Genomic DNA, 20,010 nt, shown 5'->3' on the forward strand with positions numbered 1-20,010 from the left:
ACCTGTATATTGGTCCGTATTGTCGTTATTTACCTGTATATTGGTCCATATTGTCGTTATTTACCTGTATATTGGTCCATATGGTCCATATTGTCGTTATTTACCTGTATATTGGTCCATATTGTCGTTTTTTACAGGGCTTATTCATCCGTATTTCACTTACGACATGTAGAAGATTGAGGTACTGCACAAATAATTGATCATATTAGTATCTTAATCGCTTTCTTTTAACTTTGGTGTATATTATAATAATAATATCCGAATAACCAATAAATGCGTCACATTCATGGTCTGCATCCATTACTTTACTAATAAAGAGAGAAAAGTACAGCGTTGTGTGTATACACATTACTGTATTGGCAAAGTAAAGGACCCCAACATGTGATATAAAGAGAATACATGGGCAGTGTCTTAAAATCTAAGCTGTATTTTAGCGGGGGTGAAGAAAGACAAAAGTGGCTCGCAGCATATATCTTAAGACACTGACCACATGATGTATTCTCTATGTATATATATACTGCTGGTGAAAAAACAACGAACTTATTATTGGTGCAACAACATACCTTGAGGATGGGAAACATATACACACAGAAAAAAATCAGAAGGTCGTGTCAATCTTCTCTCCCCACAGGTGTCCACATATCTAGTATGTTACCGGACACCGCGAAAACCCCGAAACACAAATTAATTTTTAGACTCATAGTTAAGATGAGTTATAGCACACATAATTATAGAACAAATGAAGTTAAAATGTTTGTGATTAAATTGTCATCAGTTCCTCTTGTCTTCAGAAACTTCAACTTTCATTTGTTTTAATTTCATTATCATTATTTTTTTGTTTAAAGCTATATTTTACAAAATAAAGCTTTGGAATATTAAACAAAACATCTTTATACCACGTCGGACGAGGGCAGAAAGAAATTTCAATAATATCACGGACTATGATCAATATAAGATATATATATAAGTCCATGCTGACACTTACATCCCTGGACATGACGACAAATCATAATGATCGAAATAAACGTAACTTTTCATCAATGGTTGAACCATGTGTTCGATACTAAATATAACATTGTACATAAAATGAAATGATAATGTTAAAGACAATTTGGCTAACTAACATGACGGATAACAGCGGTCAGAGATTCTTGGTGTAGGGGAGACTACTCCTAAAACTCAAGTCAGTAAAGGAACTCTCTTGTCAAAAAACAAAATGGCGCTGTCCATAACGGGCACGCTGAGAGCCATCCGTCAAGGTAAATAAGTTGCTATCTGTTTAGTCATTTTGATTTTTTGGACTCGGATATTTGAGTTACGTTGTGGGACCCTCCACAGACACTTGTATCTAGAATGGTAACAACTCAAGCAAAATGCATCCCACTGTACATCATAAATGTTACAGCTGATGACTGGTGATGTAAATTACATTACAGATACAGGTGCCTGTGAAACCACACAAGTTTCAAGAATCCACTGTCTTTTGGGAATGTGTTGTAATTACCCGCAAAAATAAGTTCCATTGACATGCTGAAGACACAAATTTAGGTTTCTGCTGTTGACGGCATCTTGGACATAAATCCGGTAATCCTTTGTGGGATTCCTCAAACGTCCGATATAAATGAGTCCCAAGGAGGATTCCTAGAAAGGATTACATATCAAGGAGCGCCAGTTAATACAGCTATACGTAAATAGGGCAAATGTAAACATACAGATGAGTTACAGTCACATTTCTTTCGAAAAAATGGGACGACAAATCATGTAAGTCCGTGAAATGAATGTTTTTTGGCATATTTGCTCAGTTTTAGGAATAAAAAAAAATCTTCAATACATCTTTTCAGAATATACGAACATTGGCTATTTAATGACAAACTTGAAAGTGAGTCCATCACATATATATGACATCGTTTAAGCTTTGTGTTATGTGCAGTTAAGCATCCCTTTGATGCAGATTCAGTTTACATGTTTGCTTTCAGCATGATGTTGTGCAAACAGTTTGTTACTTGCACTGAATGTAAATTGTGTGGTGAAAGCAGGTGAGTATTTTGATATTGAACACAAGAAATTTCATCTCTGACTGTCATAACATGTTGATAAAGTGATTGATGTATCAAAAATTGCTATGACCAAATTCAACCAACTCACCAGAAATGGTGTCCTATGACAAAAATCATTTGTTTCACAAATAAGGTGATTTGTTGTCCATTTTTCCAATGTGCACATTATGATTGCGACCAAGTATAACTCGGTTGTTTACATTGGCCCTTTATATATATAGTTAAATTTGACTATATAACAAAATCTGCTGATATAGCCAGATTTGCTGGTGGTCCAGTACCTGTATATATCAGGTCAGGAAAAAACACAAATTTGTGAATATTACACTAACTAACCTATTTTACACCAATTAGGGATTTTTTACTAAAAAAAATGCTGAAAGCACTTTTAACATAGTCTTTTCAAATGTTTTCCCAAGTCACATTTATCAAGATATAATCATTAATAATGAGACAACTTAAGTCATTACAATGAGACAACTTAAGTCATAACAATGAGATAACTTAAGTCATAACAATGAGACAACTTAAGTCATAACAATGAGATAACTTAAGTCATAACAATGAGATTACTTAAGTCATAACAATGAGATAACCTAAGTCATAACAATGAGATAATTAAGTTGTAATAATGAGACAACATTATAACGAGATAATGTAACTCGTGCTAATGAGAAAAAGGCAGCAATTATATAACTTATAATGACAAGATCATTTAACATGTAATAACAAGATTATATAACATGTAATAACGAGATTATATAACATGTAATAACGAGATTATATAACATGTAATAACGAGATAAGTGATAATTATGAGATAAATTGTAATAAGGACATGACTCATAAGAACAAAATAATGTGATAACATTGTGTAGCTAAAAAAAATTCCATGTGGAAAAAGATTTTCATGTGGTACTAATTGTTGATACCTTATTTACAGGAAAGACTTGGTGTAAGATGGCTGCAGGCTACTTTAACAGACGTCAGAGATCCACTCTGTATGGAGTAGAAGAAGAGATAATATGCCAACCTCTAGAGTTGGATAGGGCAATAGGATGTACACAAGGTAAAACACCTGATTGCCTTCCTTTGTCAAGATAAAACACCTGATTGCCTCCCTTTATCAAGGTAAAACACCTGATTGCCTTCCTTTGTCAAGATAAAACACCTGATTGCCTTCCTTTGTCAAGATAAAACACCTGATTGCTTCCCTTTGTCAAGATAAAACACCTGATTGCCTCCCTTTACCAAATGTTAATCAAATGATGTGTTTACTGATGAATGTTTTCAGACTTTTTGGAATTGCCTTTGGGAATATTGGGCATTCAAAACTTCAAGACTTAATTTCAGCACCAAAATTGGCAGCAAAATGCAGATTTTAATATGTAATTCTATGTATGTTGTCCATGTACTCAGTTACAAGCCATTTTAAAAGATATTCGGGTTTCTTTCAAGAAAAACAAAGACAGAGACTGCAGCTGCCCCCTGACCAGCCAGTCAATCCTCGAGTGTTGAAAGTGGCTATCATAGGAGCCTACAACAGTGGCAAGTCAACCCTTACCAACAGTCTTATGGGCTGGAAAGTAAGCTGTATTATCTACTCAAACTTAATACATATATAATGTCCATTTATGTGTTATCTGGTCTACTCTCGTCAAGTGTGGTCTACTCACATTTACTAGAGTTTTATACTTAATCACCCTAACGATTGCCATATAAACTTATATCATGATCTTACTGTATTTGGCATCTGTTTAATTTCCTTAGCATTCTAGTTATAACCAGTGTGGGCACATCTGGATATGCCAAGGTTCTGTTTATTCCTTGTCAAAAGAAGTAGATTAGAGGGGATAGCCCTTAACTCTTGTAGATAGTCAGGACATAGTATAGAGATTAAGACTATAAATATGATACACAAGGTCTCAAACATTAGGATGTACAATAACAGCCCAAAGACTGGTCAGTGTGGAAATAAATTGACTATTTATATGAAGTATAGAAAACACATCTGCATGATGATTTGTGTAAATAGATAAAAAAATATTTATATGTGTTGTCATAAACAATGTTATTGATTCATTGACAAATTTGGTTAAGACATAATTTTATTTAAGAACTCCTGTAGATTACACAAAACAAGAAAGATGATATAACATACAAATGGTTCCTATACCAGATAGCTATTATACTGCAGACAGATATAAAGCTAATGATCCTGAATGGCAGTTGTTGTATAAAACATTCTTATAATAACAATCCTTCTGTCAAAATTTCTGCTTTGATGATCTAAGTCATACACCAGATGTTGACATAAATGTTGATGGTATCTTTGGTTAGGTGGTTATCGGTTTTCAATCTCTGTGAGGCTTCCTATCACAAGACATTGTCTCACCAACAAATGTCAATATTTTGGTAACATGCTAACTTTATATTGAAGATTGTCATTCTATTGAGAGTGCATTCAAATTTCATCCAGTACATCTGAGTGTTGCTTTGGCTAAAATTTTACATCAGTTGAAAATGTTGTCATTATAATTTCTGAAGTGTGTTAAAGTCTCTGATATATAATATACTTCACAGGTGTCTGCGGCTTCTTGTAAAATACACACAACACAGAAAAATGTGTTAGCTGTACACACTGAGGGAGACACACAGATCATCTTCAGGGACACACCTGGACTTATCCGAGGCAGCAAGATCTCGGAGAAGAAAAGGTAGGAACACAGAGGTAAACAAATGTTGGAACACACCTATAAACAAAGATAGGAGCACACAGATAAACAATCATAGGGATTCACAGATAAACAAAGGTAGGAACACAGATAAACTAGGTAGTAAGTCACAGATAAACAAAGGTAGGAACACGGATAAACAAAGGTAGGAAGTCACAGATAAACAAAGGTAGGAAGTCACAGATAAACAAAAGGAAGAAATTCACACGAAAAAAAAAGGTAGGAAGTCACAGATAAACAAAGGTATGAACACACAGATAAACAAAGGTAGGAAGTCACAGATAAACAAAGGTAGGAAGTCACAGATAAACAAAGGTAGGAAGTCACAGATAAACAAAGGTAGGAAGTCACAGATAAACAAAAGGTAGGAACACACACGTAAACAAAGGTAGGAAGTCACAGATAAACAAAGGTATGAACACACAGATAAACAAAGGTAGGAAGTCACAGATAAACAAAGGTAGGAAGTCACAGATAAACAAAGGTAGGAAGTCACAGATAAACAAAGGTAGGAAGTCACAGATAAACAAAAGGTAGGAACACACACGTAAACAAAGGTAGGAAGTCACAGATAAACAAAGGTAGGAACAAACACATAAACAAAGGTAGGAAGTCACAGATAAACAAAAGGTAGGAAGTCACAGATAAACAAAAGGTAGGAACACACACGTAAACAAAGGTAGGAAGTCACAGATAAACAAAGGTAGGAACACACACGTAAACAAAGGTAGGAAAAGGATAAACAAAAGGTAGTCACAGATAAACAAAGGTAGGAACACAGATAAACAAAGGTAGGAAGTCACAGATAAACAAAGGTAGGAAGTCACAGATAAACAAAGGTAGGAAGTCACAGATAAACAAAAGGTAGGAAGTCACAGATAAACAAAGGAAGGAAGTCACAGACAAACAAAGGTAGAAACATGGATAAACAAAGGTAGGAAGTCACAGATAAACAAAGGAAGGAAGTCACAGATAAACAAAAGGTAGGAACACACACGTAAACAAAGGTAGGAAGTCACAGATAAACAAAGGTAGGAAGTCACAGATAAACAAAGGTATGAACACACAGATAAACAAAGGTAGGAAGTCACAGATAAACAAAGGTAGGAAGTCACAGATAAACAAAGGTAGGAAGTCACAGATAAACAAAGGTAGGAAGTCACAGATAAACAAAGGTAGGAAGTCACAGATAAACAAAGGTAGGAAGTCACAGATAAACAAAGGTAGGAAGTCACAGATAAACAAAGGTAGTCACAGATAAACAAAGAAGGAAGTCACAGATAAACAAAGGTAGGAACACACAGTATACAAAGATAAACAAAGGTATGAACACACAGATAAACAAAGGTAGGAAGTCACAGATAAACAAAGGTAGGAACACACAGATAAACAAAGGTAGGAAGTCACAGATAAACAAAGGTAGGAAGTCACAGATAAACAAAGGTCTGAACACACAGATAAACAAAGGTAGGAAGATAAACACAGATAAACAAAGGTAGGAAGTCACAGATAAACAAAGGTAGGAAGTCACAGATAAACAAAGGTAGGAAGTCACAGATAAACAAAGGTAGGAAGTCACAGATAAACAAAGGTAGGAAGTCACAGATAAACAAAGGTAGGAAGTCACAGATAAACAAAGGTAGGAAGTCACAGATAAACAAAGGTAGGAAGTCACAGATAAACAAAGGTAGGAAGTCACAGATAAACAAAGGTAGGAAGTCACAGATAAACAAAGGTAGGAACAAAGGTAGGAAGAAGTCACAGATAAACAAAGGTAGGAAGTCACAGATAAACAAAGGTATGAACACACAGATAAACAAAGGTAGGAAGTCACAGATAAACAAAGGTATGAACACACAGATAAACAAAGGTAGGAAGTCACAGATAAACAAAGGTAGGAAGTCACAGATAAACAAAAGGTAGGAACACACACGTAAACAAAGGTAGGAAGTCACAGATAAACAAAGGTAGAAACAAACACATAAACAAAGGTAGGAACACAGATAAACAAAGGTAGGAAGTCACAGATAAACAAAGGTAGGAAGTAACAGATAAACAAAGGTAGGAAGTCACAGATAAACAAAGGTAGGAAGTCACAGATAAACACAGGCAGGAACACACAAGAGAAACAAAGGTAGGAACACACACACAAACAAAGATAGGATCACACACATAAACAAAGATAGGAACACTCACATAAACAAAGGGAGGAACACACAGATCATCTTACTGGAAGAACTGCATCTGCATCTCCACCAAACATAGGTAGTACTTATATCAATTTATCATATAAAAGATCTATAGAAAGTGATGTAGTGGTGACATTTCCTTTGTCTGTATTTTTGTGGTGATTACTGGATTACATTGACAGTAGAGATGTTAAGTGGTCATGTTAATTAGATAATACTCCTTTCTTATTCAGGAATAAACTACTAAAGTCAGTGCTTGAGGATCCTAAGAAGAGTTTGGTACAAGCTGACCTCAGTAAGGAGGATTTTATCATATTGTAGATGTATATAATAGCATCCTGTCATATTACACAGAGATGTCTAATTGCTTAATTACAATATGTAAATGTAACCACAATGTAATATGCAGATGTGATACATACAGTACTGTAATTAAGGATTGAATCTTGCTTATGTCGATTTTATGGGATGATGAATTGAGTTGGTCTTGAGACAAATTTAATGAACTGCAAAGAGTTCACATTGAATTTGTCTCAAGACCAACTCAATTCATCATCCCATGAAATAAACATAAGCAAGTTTCAATCCTTATATTTCAATTCACGCTTCTTTTTTTCTATAGCTTGGGAACTGACGCAATTTATCTCCTACTTTCATTTTCGTTTCTTGTCATCATATCATTTGGCGTCATACAAGCAAATAGTCTGTCATTTGAAGACAGATTGTTGTGACAGGTTGAAATATATTTAAGTGTGGGTACTTAATATTCAATGAAACATAAATAAGAACAAAATTTAATATATTTTTCGACAACTTTAATGAAAATTTGAATAATACTGTGCAACAAAGACAGTATGCATTTTTCCGTGGAATAACGTCTAGTTACAGTTATTAAATGTTGAATACACATTTAAAAAAAAAATTTATTGATTGTTTTGAAAAGTTTTTAAATTTTTATTTTGATGTTTTTAAATCTCATACTTGTGGTATATTGCCAGAGTTTTTTCCCCTTACCTAATATTTGTATTCATACGCACTGGCAATGTTAATCTGGTCAAATTCATCAGCAAATGAAACAGATCACTTTTAGTAGTTTCATTGAGTCTGATTTGGGTAGAAATTGAAATATTTAAGGATTGAATCTTGTTTATGTCGATTTCTAGGGATGATGAATAGAGTTGGTCTTGAGACAAATTTAATGAACTGTTATATATAGATGTAATACATACAGTACTGTAATATCACAATGTTGTATTATGATGTTATATATTACATGACAATGTCATATCACATTTGTATATCATTACATTAATTAGATCTGAATTCTGTATAGATGATATTTAAAGGAACATTTTAACTTCAGAAATATGCTACCTTAAAATTTTTCTAAATAATTATCAAAATTAGTATCGTTTCTGTAACAATAAATGTGCCTGACCCTGATGAACTAAGCGTGGGTTTGAACAGAATATACAAGTAATCTATCATTATTTGTTGGTACTTGATTATTGGTCAAAACTACGAAAGTTATATGATTGCTAGAAATGTTATATCATCACTAGTAAAGATTTCTAGCATCATCTCTGGAATAGATAAATTCCTATATTTCGCTGGCAAAAATGTAACAAAAATGTTATACATTATGAAATATCATGTGACAAAGTAATATCATAGTGTTTTATCTACTGGTATACCGTACCATGTTATTTCACCTGTTTTGACCACTATGACCTTGACACAGTTTTATGACAATTTATGTTTTCAGTTTGTGTGATGATAGATGCTTCAGACAGTTGGGATATTGAATTTCTAGATGAGAATATTTATCATCTTCTGTGGAAAAATAAACACATTCCATCTGTCCTTATACTAAATAAGGTAAGTTATAATGTCATTCATTCTTAAATATTCTATTGGATAATTGCTATATTAACTTTCTGTTAAAATGAAAAATGCGGCTTATTTCTGGTGAGAGCCTTGTTGAAGTATGTTCTTAATATTTGTACTGTTTAGATTGACCTTCTGAAGAGACGCGATTTCCTGCTCCACATCACACGGATGCTCACCATGGACACTGTAGGGGGCAACAAGATCCCAATTACTACCAGTAAAACAAAACCAGGCTGGAAAGTCAGTACAGTGTAGTAATTGTCCTAAGATAAAGATACAGTGTAGTAATTGTCCTACATAAAGATACAGTGTAGTAATTGTCCTACATACAGATACAGTGTAACACTTGTCCTACATAAAGATACAGTGTAGTAAATGTCCTACATAAAGATACAGTGTAGTAATTGTCCTACATAAAGATACAGTGTAGTAATTGTCCTACATAAAGATACAGTGTAGTAATTGTCCTACATAAAGATACAGTGTAGTAAATGTCCTACATAAAGATAGTAATTGTCCTACATAAAGATACAGTGTAGTAATTGTCCTACATAAAGATACAGTGTAGTAATTGTCCTACATAAAGATACAGTGTAGTAATTGTACTACATAAAGATACAGTGTAACACTTGTCCTACATAAAGATACAGTGTAGTAATTGTCCTACATAAAGATACAGTGTAGTAATTGTCCTACATAAAGATACAGTGTAGACATAAAGATACAGTGTAACACTTGTCCTACATAAAGATACAGTGTAGTAATTGTACTACATAAAGATACATGTCCTACATAAAGATACAGTGTAACACTTGTCCTACATAAAGATACAGTGTAGTAATTGTCCTACATAAAGATACAGTGTAACACTTGTCCTACATAAAGATACAGTGTAGTAATTGTCCTACATAAAGATACAGTGTAGTAATTGTCCTACATAAAGATACAGTGTAGTAATTGTCCTACATAAAGATACAGTGTAGTAATTGTCCTACATACAGATACAGTGTAACACTTGTCCTACATAAAGATACAGTGTAGTAAATGTCCTATATAAAGATACAGTGTAGTAATTGTCCTACATAAAGATACAGTGTAGTAATTGTCCTACATAAAGATACAGTGTAGTAATTGTCCTACATAAAGATACAGTGTAGTAATTGTCCTACATAAAGATACAGTGTAAAAATTGTCCTACATAAAGATACAGTGTAGTAATTGTCCTACATAAAGATACAGTGTAGTAATTGTCCTACATAAAGATACAGTGTAGTAATTGTCCTACATAAAGATACAGTGTAGTAATTGTCCTACATAAAGATACAGTGTAGTAATTGTCCTACATAAAGATACAGTGTAGTAATTGTCCTACATAAAGATACAGTGTAGTAATTGTCCTACATAAAGATACAGTGTAGTAATTGTCCTACATAAAGATACAGTGTAGTAATTGTCCTACATAAAGATACAGTGTAGTAATTGTCCTACATAAAGATACAGTGTAGTAATTGTCCTACATAAAGATACAGTGTAGTAATTGTCCTACATAAAGATACAGTGTAGTAATTGTCCTACATAAAGATACAGTGTAGTAATTGTCCTACATAAAGATACAGTGTCCTACATAAAGATACAGTGTAGTAATTGTCCTACATAAAGATACAGTGTAGTAATTGTCCTACATAAAGATACAGTGTAGTAAATGTCCTATATAAAGATACAGTGTAGTAATTGTCCTACATAAAGATACAGTGTAGTAAATGTCCTATATAAAGATACAGTGTAGTAATTGTCCTACATAAAGATACAGTGTAGTAATTGTCCTACATAAAGATACAGTGTAGTAATTGTCCTACATAAAGATACAGTGTACATAAAGATACCTTGTCCTACATAAAGATACAGTGTAGTAATTGTCCTACATACAGATACAGTGTAGTAATTGTCCTACATAAAGATACAGTGTAGTAAATGTCCTACATAAAGATACAGTGTAGTAATTGTACTACATAAAGATACAGTGTAGTAATTGTCCTACATAAAGATACAGTGTAACACTTGTCCTACATAAAGATACAGTGTAGTAATTGTCCTACATAAAGATACAGTGTAGTAATTGTCCTACATAAAGATACAGTGTAGTAATTGTCCTACATAAAGATACAGTGTAGTAAATGTCCTACATAAAGATACAGTGTAGTAATTGTCCTACATAAAGATACAGTGTAACACTTGTCCTACATAAAGATACAGTGTAGTAAATGTCCTACATAAAGATACAGTGTAGTAATTGTCCTACATAAAGATACAGTGTAGTAATTGTCCTACATAAAGATACAGTGTAACGTAATTGTCCTACATAAAGATACAGTGTAGTAATTGTCCTACATAAAGATACAGTGTAGTAATTGTCCTACATAAAGATACAGTGTAGTAATTGTCCTACATAAAGATACAGTGTAGTAATTGTCCTACATAAAGATACAGTGTAGTAATTGTACTACATAAAGATACAGTGTAGTAATTGTCCTACATAAAGATACAGTGTAGTAATTGTCCTACATAAAGATACAGTGTAGTAATTGTCCTACATAAAGATACAGTGTAGTAATTGTCCTACATAAAGATACAGTGTAGTAATTGTCCTACATAAAGATACAGTGTAGTAATATGTCCTACATAAAGATACAGTGTATTAAATGTCCTACATAAAGATACAGTGTAGTAATTGTCCTACATAAAGATACAGTGTAGTAATTGTCCTACATAAAGATACAGTGTAGTAATTGTCCTACATAAAGATACAGTGTAGTAATTGTCCTACATAAAGATACAGTGTAGTAATTGTCCTACATAAAGATACAGTGTAGTAATTGTCCTACATAAAGATACAGTGTAGTAATTGTCCTACATAAAGATACAGTGTAGTAATTGTCCTACATAAAGATACAGTGTAGTAATTGTCCTACATAAAGATACAGTGTAGTAATTGTCCTACATAAAGATACAGTGTAGTAATTGTCCTACATAAAGATACAGTGTAGTAATTGTCCTACATAAAGATACAGTGTAGTAATTGTCCTACATAAAGATACAGTGATACAGTAATTGTCCTACATAAAGATACAGTGTAGTAAATGTCCTACATAAAGATACAGTGTAGTAATTGTCCTACATAAAGATACAGTGTAGTAATTGTCCTACATAAAGATACAGTGTAGTAATTGTCCTACATAAAGATACAGTGTAGTAATTGTGCTACATAAAGATACAGTGTAGTAATTGTCCTACATAAAGATACAGTGTAGTAATTGTCCTACATAAAGATACAGTGTAACACTTGTCCTACATAAAGATACAGTGTAGTAAATGTCCTACATAAAGATACAGTGTAGTAATTGTCCTACATAAAGATACAGTGTAGTAATTGTCCTACATAAAGATACAGTGTAGTAATTGTCCTACATAAAGATACAGTGTAGTAATTGTCCTACATAAAGATACGGTGTAGTAATTGTCCTTCATAAAGATACAGTGTAGTAATTGTCCTACATAAAGATACAGTGTAGTAATTGTCCTACATAAAGATACAGTGTAGTAACTTGTCCTACATAAAGATACAGTGTAGTAATTGTCCTACATAAAGATACAGTGTAGTAATTGTCCTACATAAAGATACAGTGTAGTACAATTGTCCTACATAAAGATACAGTGTAGTAATTGTCCTACATAAAGATACAGTGTAGTAATTGTCTTACATAAAGATACAGTGTAGTAATTGTCCTACATAAAGATACAGTGTAGTAAATGTCCTACATAAAGATAAGTGTAACAATTGTCCTACATAAAGATACAGTGTAGTAATTGTCCTACATAAAGATACGGTGTAGTAATTGTCCTTCATAAAGATACAGTGTAACACTTGTCCTACATGATGATACAGTGTAACGCTTGTCCTACATAACGATACAGTGTAGTAATTGTCCTACATAAAGATACAGTGTAGTAATTGTCCTACATAAAGATACAGTGTAGTAATTGTCCTACATAAAGATACAGTGTAGTAATTGTCCTACATAAAGATACAGTGTAACACTTGTCCTACATAAAGATACAGTGTAGTAATTGTCCTACATAAAGATACAGTGTAGTAATTGTCCTACATAAAGATACAGTGTAGTAATTGTCCTACATAAAGATACAGTGTAGTAATTGTCCTACATAAAGATACAGTGTAGTAATTGTCCTACATAAAGATACAGTGTAGTAATTGTCCTACATAAAGATACAGTGTAGTAATTGTCCTACATAAAGATACAGTGTAGTAATTGTCCTACATAAAGATACAGTGTAGTAATTGTCCTACATAAAGATACAGTGTAGTAAATGTCCTACATAAAGATACAGTGTAACACTTGTCCTACATAAAGATACAGTGTAGTAATTGTCCTACATAAAGATACAGTGTAGTAATTGTCCTACATAAAGATACAGTGTAGTAATTGTCCTACATAAAGATACAGTGTAGTAATTGTCCTACATAAAGATACAGTGTAGTAATTGTCCTACATAAAGATACAGTGTAGTAATTGTCCTACATAAAGATACAGTGTAGTAATTACCCGGTAAGTTTATTGACAGATTTTTATATCACCTGAAATTAAGTTTCATTGTGACCTATTACAATTGTGTTTGTGGGGCATTGTGCATCGTGTGCCGTGTGTTTTAACATTTTTTACCTCTCCTCCAAAGTCCCTGAACTGATTTCAAGGAAATTGTGCAGAAAGTGTCCCAGACTGAAAACAAAACAAAGTAGTTAATCATGTGGTCCTCACACCTCATGGGTCTGAGGGGTGGGGCCTAAAGTGGTCAATTTTTTTCAAATATCAAAAATTGTGTTTTCAACACTCAGATATGGTAGAATCAAATGCTCTTCATGGATGGGAGGGTCTTAAGGTATTTTACCAAAATTGTGAATTGAATGAGCTCAGGATCTCACAATTCTCCTAAGTAGAGGGTGAAATTTACTATAGGTTTTATAGGAGTCTTGGATTTTTAGCCCGCCATCATCAGATGGTGGGGTATTCAAATCGCCCTGCGTCCGTGATCCGTGGTCCGTCCGTCCGTAAACAATTCTTGTTACCGCTATTTCTGGAAAAGTACTGGATGGATCTTTCTCAAATTTCATATGCAGGTTCCCCTTGGTCCCTAGTTGTGCATTGTACCTTTTTTGGACTGATTCAAATTCAAGATGGCCGACAGGTGGCCATCTTGGATTTTGGATGTAAAAGTTTGTTACCACTATTTCTGGGAAAGAACTGGATGGATCTTTCTCAAATTTCATATGCAGTTTCCCCTTGGTCCCTAGTTGTGCATTGTACCTTTTTTGGACTGATTTGAATTCAAGATGGCCGATAGGTGGCCATCTTGGATTTTGGAAGTAAAAGTTTGTTACCGCTATTTCTGGAAAAGTACTTGATGGATCTTTCTCAAATTTCATATGCAGGTTCCCCTTGTCCCTAGTTGTGCATTTTACCTTTTTTGGACTGATTCGAATTCAAGATGGCCGACGGGTGGCCATCTTGGATTTTGGAAGTAAAAGTTTGTTACCGCTATTTCTGGAAAAGTACTGGATGGATCTTTCTCAAATTTCATATGCAGTTTCCCCTTGTCCCTAGTTGTGCATTGTACCTTTTTTGGACTGATTCGAATTCAAGATGGCCGACAGGTGGCCATTTTGGATTTTGGAAGTAAAAGTTTGTTACCACTATTTCTGGAAAAGTACTGGATGTATCTTTCTCAAATTTCATATGCAGGTTTCCCTTGGTCCCTAGTTGTGCATTGTAACTTTTTTGGTCTGATTTGAATTCAAGATGGCCGAAAGGCAGACATCTTGAATTTTGGAAGTAAAAGTTTGTTACCACTATTTCTTGGAAAGTACAGGATGGATCATTCTTAAATTTCATTTGCAGGTTCCCCTTGGTCCCTAGTTGTGCATTGTACCTTTTTTGGACTGATTCGAATTCAAGATGGCCGACGGGTGGCCATCTTGGATTTTGGAAGTAAAAGTTTGTTACCGCTATTTCTGGAAAAGTACTGGATGGATCTTTCTCAAATTTCATATGCAGGTTCCCCTTGTCCCTAGTTGTGCATTGTACCTTTTTTGGACTGATTTGAATTCAAGATGGCCGACGGATGGCCATCTTGGATTTTGGATTTAAAAGTTTGTTACCGCTATTTCTGGAAAAGTACTGGATGGATCTTTCTCAAATTTCATATACAGGTTCCCCTTGTCCCTAGTTGTGCATTGTACATTTTTTGGACTGATTTGAATTCAAGATGGCCGATAGGTGGCCATCTTGGATTTTGGAAGTAAAAGTTTGTTACCGCTATTTCTGGAAAAGTACTGGATGGATCTTTCTCAAATTTCATATGCAGGTTCCCCTTGTCCCTAGTTGTGCATTGTACCTTTTTTGGACTGATTCGAATTCAAGATGGCCGACGGGTGGCCATCTTGGATTTTGGATTTAAAAGTTTGTTACCGCTATTTCTGGAAAAGTACTGGATGGATCTTTCTCAAATTTCATATGCAGGTTCCCCTTGTCCCTAGTTGTGCATTGTACCTTTTTTGGACTGATTTGAATTCAAGATGGCCGACGGGTGGCCATCTTGGATTTTGGATTTAAAAGTTTGTTACCGCTATTTCTGAGAAAGTACTGGATGGATCTTTCTCAAATTTCATATGCAGTTTCCCCTTGTCCCTAGTTGTGCATTGTACCTTTTTTGGACTGATTCGAATTCAAGATGGCAGACAGGTGGCCATCTTGGATTTTGGATTTAAAAGTTTGTTACCGCTATTTCTTGGAAAGCACTGGATGGATCTCTCTCAAATTTCATATGCAGTTTCCCCTTTGTCTCTAGTTGTGCATTGTACCTTTTTTGGACTGATTTGAATTCAAGATGACCGACGGGTGGCCATCTTGGATTTTGGAAGTAAAAGTTTGTTACCGCTATTTCTGGAAAAGTACTGGATGGATTTTTCTCAAATTTCATATGCAGTTTCCCCTTGGTCCCTAGTTGTGCATTGTACCTTTTTTGGACTGATTTGAATTCAAGATGGCTGACGGATGGCCATCTTGGATTTTGGATTTAAAAGTTTGTTACCGCTATTTCTGGAAAAGTACTGGATGGATCTTTCTCAAATTTCATATACAGGTTCCCCTTGTCCCTAGTTGTGCATTGTACCTTTTTTGGACTGATTCGAATTCAAGATGGCCGACAGGCAGCCATCTTGGATTTTGAGAGTAAAATCTTGTTACTGCTATATCTGAGGAAGTACTGGATGGATCCTTCTGATATTTCATAGATATTGGTTTCCCTTGGTCCCTAGATGTGCATTGTACCTTTTTTGGACTGATTTGAAATCAAGGTGGCCCACAGGCCGCCATCTTGGATGTCAACAGTAATACAGCACAAACATATTGTCTATTATCCACCTGTAAATGACTGCTATCTAATAATACTTTGGGATCTTTTTCAAATGATATTTGCTAATAAGTGCTTAATAAAAATATCATGTGCCATCATTGAGTACATTCAATGAAGACCAGTTCATGAACATTTACAACACCTGTAACAAACAATAAAAATAAACAAATCTTCAAGAACTGAAAATAGATCCTCAAATGGTGGGCGCCAAGATCCCTCTGGGATCTCTTGTTTAGAGTGAAATTGTGTATTTTCCATGGAAAATAACATTGTAAGGTTTATTAGTATTTAGTAGAGGATGACAATTTTAATGGTATGCATAAAGTGAGAGTGGCTGACCCCCAAGGACATGCTGTCATAATGGCTGTCCCCACCCAACAACCCCTCCCACCAACGCCCTAGGACATGCTGTTATAATGGCTGTCCCCACCCAACACCCCCCTCCCCCCACACCAACCCCCAAGGACATACTGTCATAATGGCTGTCCCCACCCAACAACCCCTCCCACCAACGCCCTAGGACATGCTGTCATAATGGCTGTCCCCACCCAACACCCCCCCTCCTCACCAACGCCCTAGGACATGCTGTCATAATGGCTGTCCCCACCCAACATCCCCCTCCTCACCAACGCCCTAGGACATGCTGTCATAATGGCTGTCCCCACCCAACACCCCCCTCCCACCAACGCCCTAGGACATGCTGTCATAATGGCTGTCCCCACCCAACACCCCCCCCCCTCCTCACCAACGCCCTAGGACATGCTGTCATAATGGCTGTCCCCACCCAACACCCCCCTCCTCACCAACGCCCTAGGACATGCTGTCATAATGGCTGTCCCCACCCAACACCCCCCTCCTCACCAACGCCCTAGGACATGCTGTCATAATGGCTGTCCCCACCCAACACCCCCCTCCCACCAACGCCCTAGGACATGCTGTCATAATGGCTGTCCCCACCCAACACCCCCTCCTCACCAACGCCCTAGGACATGCTGTCATAATGGCTGTCCCCACCCAACACCCCCTCCTCACCAACGCCCTAGGACATGCTGTCATAATGGCTGTCCCCACCCAACACCCCCCTCCCACCAATGCCCTAGGACATGCTGTCATAATGGCTGTCCCCACCCAACCACCCCCCCCTCCTCACCAACGCCCTAGGACATGCTGTCATAATGGCTGTCCCCACCCAACACCCCCCCTCCTCACCAACGCCCTAGGACATGCTGTCATAATGGCTGTCCCCACCCAACACCACCCCCCCCACCAACGCCCTAGGACATGCTGTCATAATGGCTGTCCCCACCCAACACAACCCCCCCCACCAACCCCCAAGGACATGCTGTCATAATGGCTGTCCCCACCCAAAACAACAACCCCCACCAACCCCCAAGGACATGCTGTCATAATGGCTGTCCCCACCCAACACCCTCCTCCCCCCACACCAACCCCCAAGGACATGCTGTCATAATGGCTGTCCCCACCCAACACCCCCCTCCCCCAACACCAACCCCCAAGGACATGCTGTCATAATGGCTGTCCCCACCCAACACCCCCCTCCCCCCACACCAACCCCCAAGGACATGCTGTCATAATGGCTGTCCCCACCCAACACCCCCCTCCCCCCACACCAACCCCCAAGGACATGCTGTCATAATGGCTGTCCCCCCCCACACACACACCAGCCCCCCCAAGGACACACTTTCATACTGGCTGACCCCCCCCCCCCACTTCCGCAAGGACATATACATTTGCATTTACTATTGATCTCCATTTCTTACTGTTTAAGTCAAATTTATATATGATAAGTGTACAGCTTAATCTGACCTGTTTAATTCAAATTCAAATATGATCAGCCTACAGATAAATAGCTTAATTAGACCAGTTGTCTTACTCACTCCTATTTTATTTTTTTGCAGGTAGTGACATTTTGGAGTATGCAAAACGATGTACTTACAATTCACGTTAATATCAACATGTTTAGAAGCCGAAGTATGGTGAGTTCTTTTGATGAGTAGGTTTCAGTGGTATGTTGTCTTAGAACACAGGAAAGAGTCTTAAAAAATCTGACAAATGGTGTCTATCTAATATTACTTTACACAGAGTTATCTACCCTAAACCACTGCTGCTACGTAAAATTACTTGAAGTACTTTCAAAATTCAAAATATAATGCCTGATCTGCTATGGTGAAACAAAGACATGTCATCTGGCTCTGTATTATGTGACTTAGGTAAGTAATTCTGTTCTAGATGGCAAGGTATCATTAATTTTTTGTGAATTTCTACATAAAATAGGGGTTGGTGCTTGCAGAAATTTCTGGAAATGATATTCAGTATGAGTTTAAATAGAACATATTTTTTTTATTGGTTCATTGTTTTATATTTGACAGAAAATTCTGAGCTTTTACATGTAACATGTCAAACATGCCATTCAGGTGCAGACATTTATCATGGAATAATTCAATGCCACCTGGACCGTTTCAGAGGGGATATGCAAAAGGGGCTTATGTAACTCTTATTAGGTGGTTGTTGTAAATGACGCTATATTAGATGACGAAGGTAGATAACTCTGTTATTTAAATGTAAATAATACATTGCATGAGGCAGTTAATTATGGAAACAATGACAGGAAATGCTTTTATTTGTTAGTGAATGACAGGACTTTTGTTTGTAAGTAAAGGAGATATATTTGTACATTAAGGATTTTTATTTAGTAATTTTGTAAATTTCAGAGCATAGTGATTGGACCTAAAGGATCATTGATACAGAAGATAAAAGAAGAATCACATGCCGCCCTGATGGATGCTTTCCGCTGTGATGTCATCCTGTCATTGCGAGTTTATAAGGAAGAAAAGAAGAAAGGATCGAAAAACAAAGAATATTTGGATATGAAAGCGTTTGAAAAAGACAAAAAATCTGCACAAAATACATCTAAAAAACCAGAAGTCTTCACTGCAAATAACACATAGATGTTTTAAAAGAGGAGATCTCCACCAGGACAGAAATACCGGTGATCTTTCCTATGGAGGGAAAGAGCTGCTGGATTGCATATACAACAACAATTATACAAAAATTTGTTTTTGTGTACTCCATTCTGTCTGTGAACTGTAATGTTGCTATTTTCTAGGAATCTGATTTTTTTTAGATCAGATAAGATTGCCAACTATACCTATAAACTGTATAAAGACAAAACCACAACCCATTTTGTTTTTCTTTTCTCTTCAAATATTTGGTAGAACCATAAAAAATAAACAACCTGTAACAGACACATGTATCAGCTGATATACACAATGTCAGTATTACTGCACCACAGCTGTTTCTGTAACAGACACATGTATCAGCTGATATACACAATGTCAGTATTACTGCACCACAGCTGTTTCTGTAACAGACACATGTATCAGCTGATATACACAATGTCAGTATTACTGCACCACAGCTGTTTCTGTAACAGACACATGTATCAGCTTATATACACAATGTCAGTATTACTGGACCACAGCTGTTTCTGTAACAGACACATGTATCAGCTGATATACACAATGTCAGTATTACTGGACCACAGCTGTTTCTGTAACAGACACATGTGTCAGCTGATATACACAATGTCAGTATTACTGGACCACAGCTGTTTCTGTAACAGACACATGT

General features: G+C 36.1%; 1 protein-coding gene across 1 annotated transcript; it reads left to right on the forward strand.

Annotated features, from left to right (window-relative positions):
* Positions 1 to 1,216: 1,216 nt before the first annotated feature.
* LOC132555272 (GTPase Era, mitochondrial-like) lies at positions 1,217 to 19,549 on the forward strand. The gene is made up of 9 exons (XM_060219626.1): positions 1,217 to 1,259; positions 3,001 to 3,126; positions 3,516 to 3,643; positions 4,641 to 4,774; positions 7,215 to 7,276; positions 8,747 to 8,859; positions 8,995 to 9,111; positions 18,279 to 18,356; positions 19,092 to 19,549. The coding sequence occupies exons 1-9, from the start codon at positions 1,217 to 1,219 to the stop codon at positions 19,326 to 19,328; spliced, it is 1,038 nt and encodes a 345-aa protein (XP_060075609.1). The 3' UTR covers positions 19,329 to 19,549.
* The last annotated feature ends 461 nt before the right edge of the window (positions 19,550 to 20,010 follow it).

Source organism: Ylistrum balloti, unplaced genomic scaffold (genome assembly GCF_031769215.1).
Source record: "Ylistrum balloti isolate Yb309-2 unplaced genomic scaffold, AGI_CSIRO_Ybal_v1 Utg370468, whole genome shotgun sequence".
NCBI classification, from domain to species: Eukaryota; Metazoa; Mollusca; class Bivalvia; order Pectinida; family Pectinidae; genus Ylistrum; species Ylistrum balloti.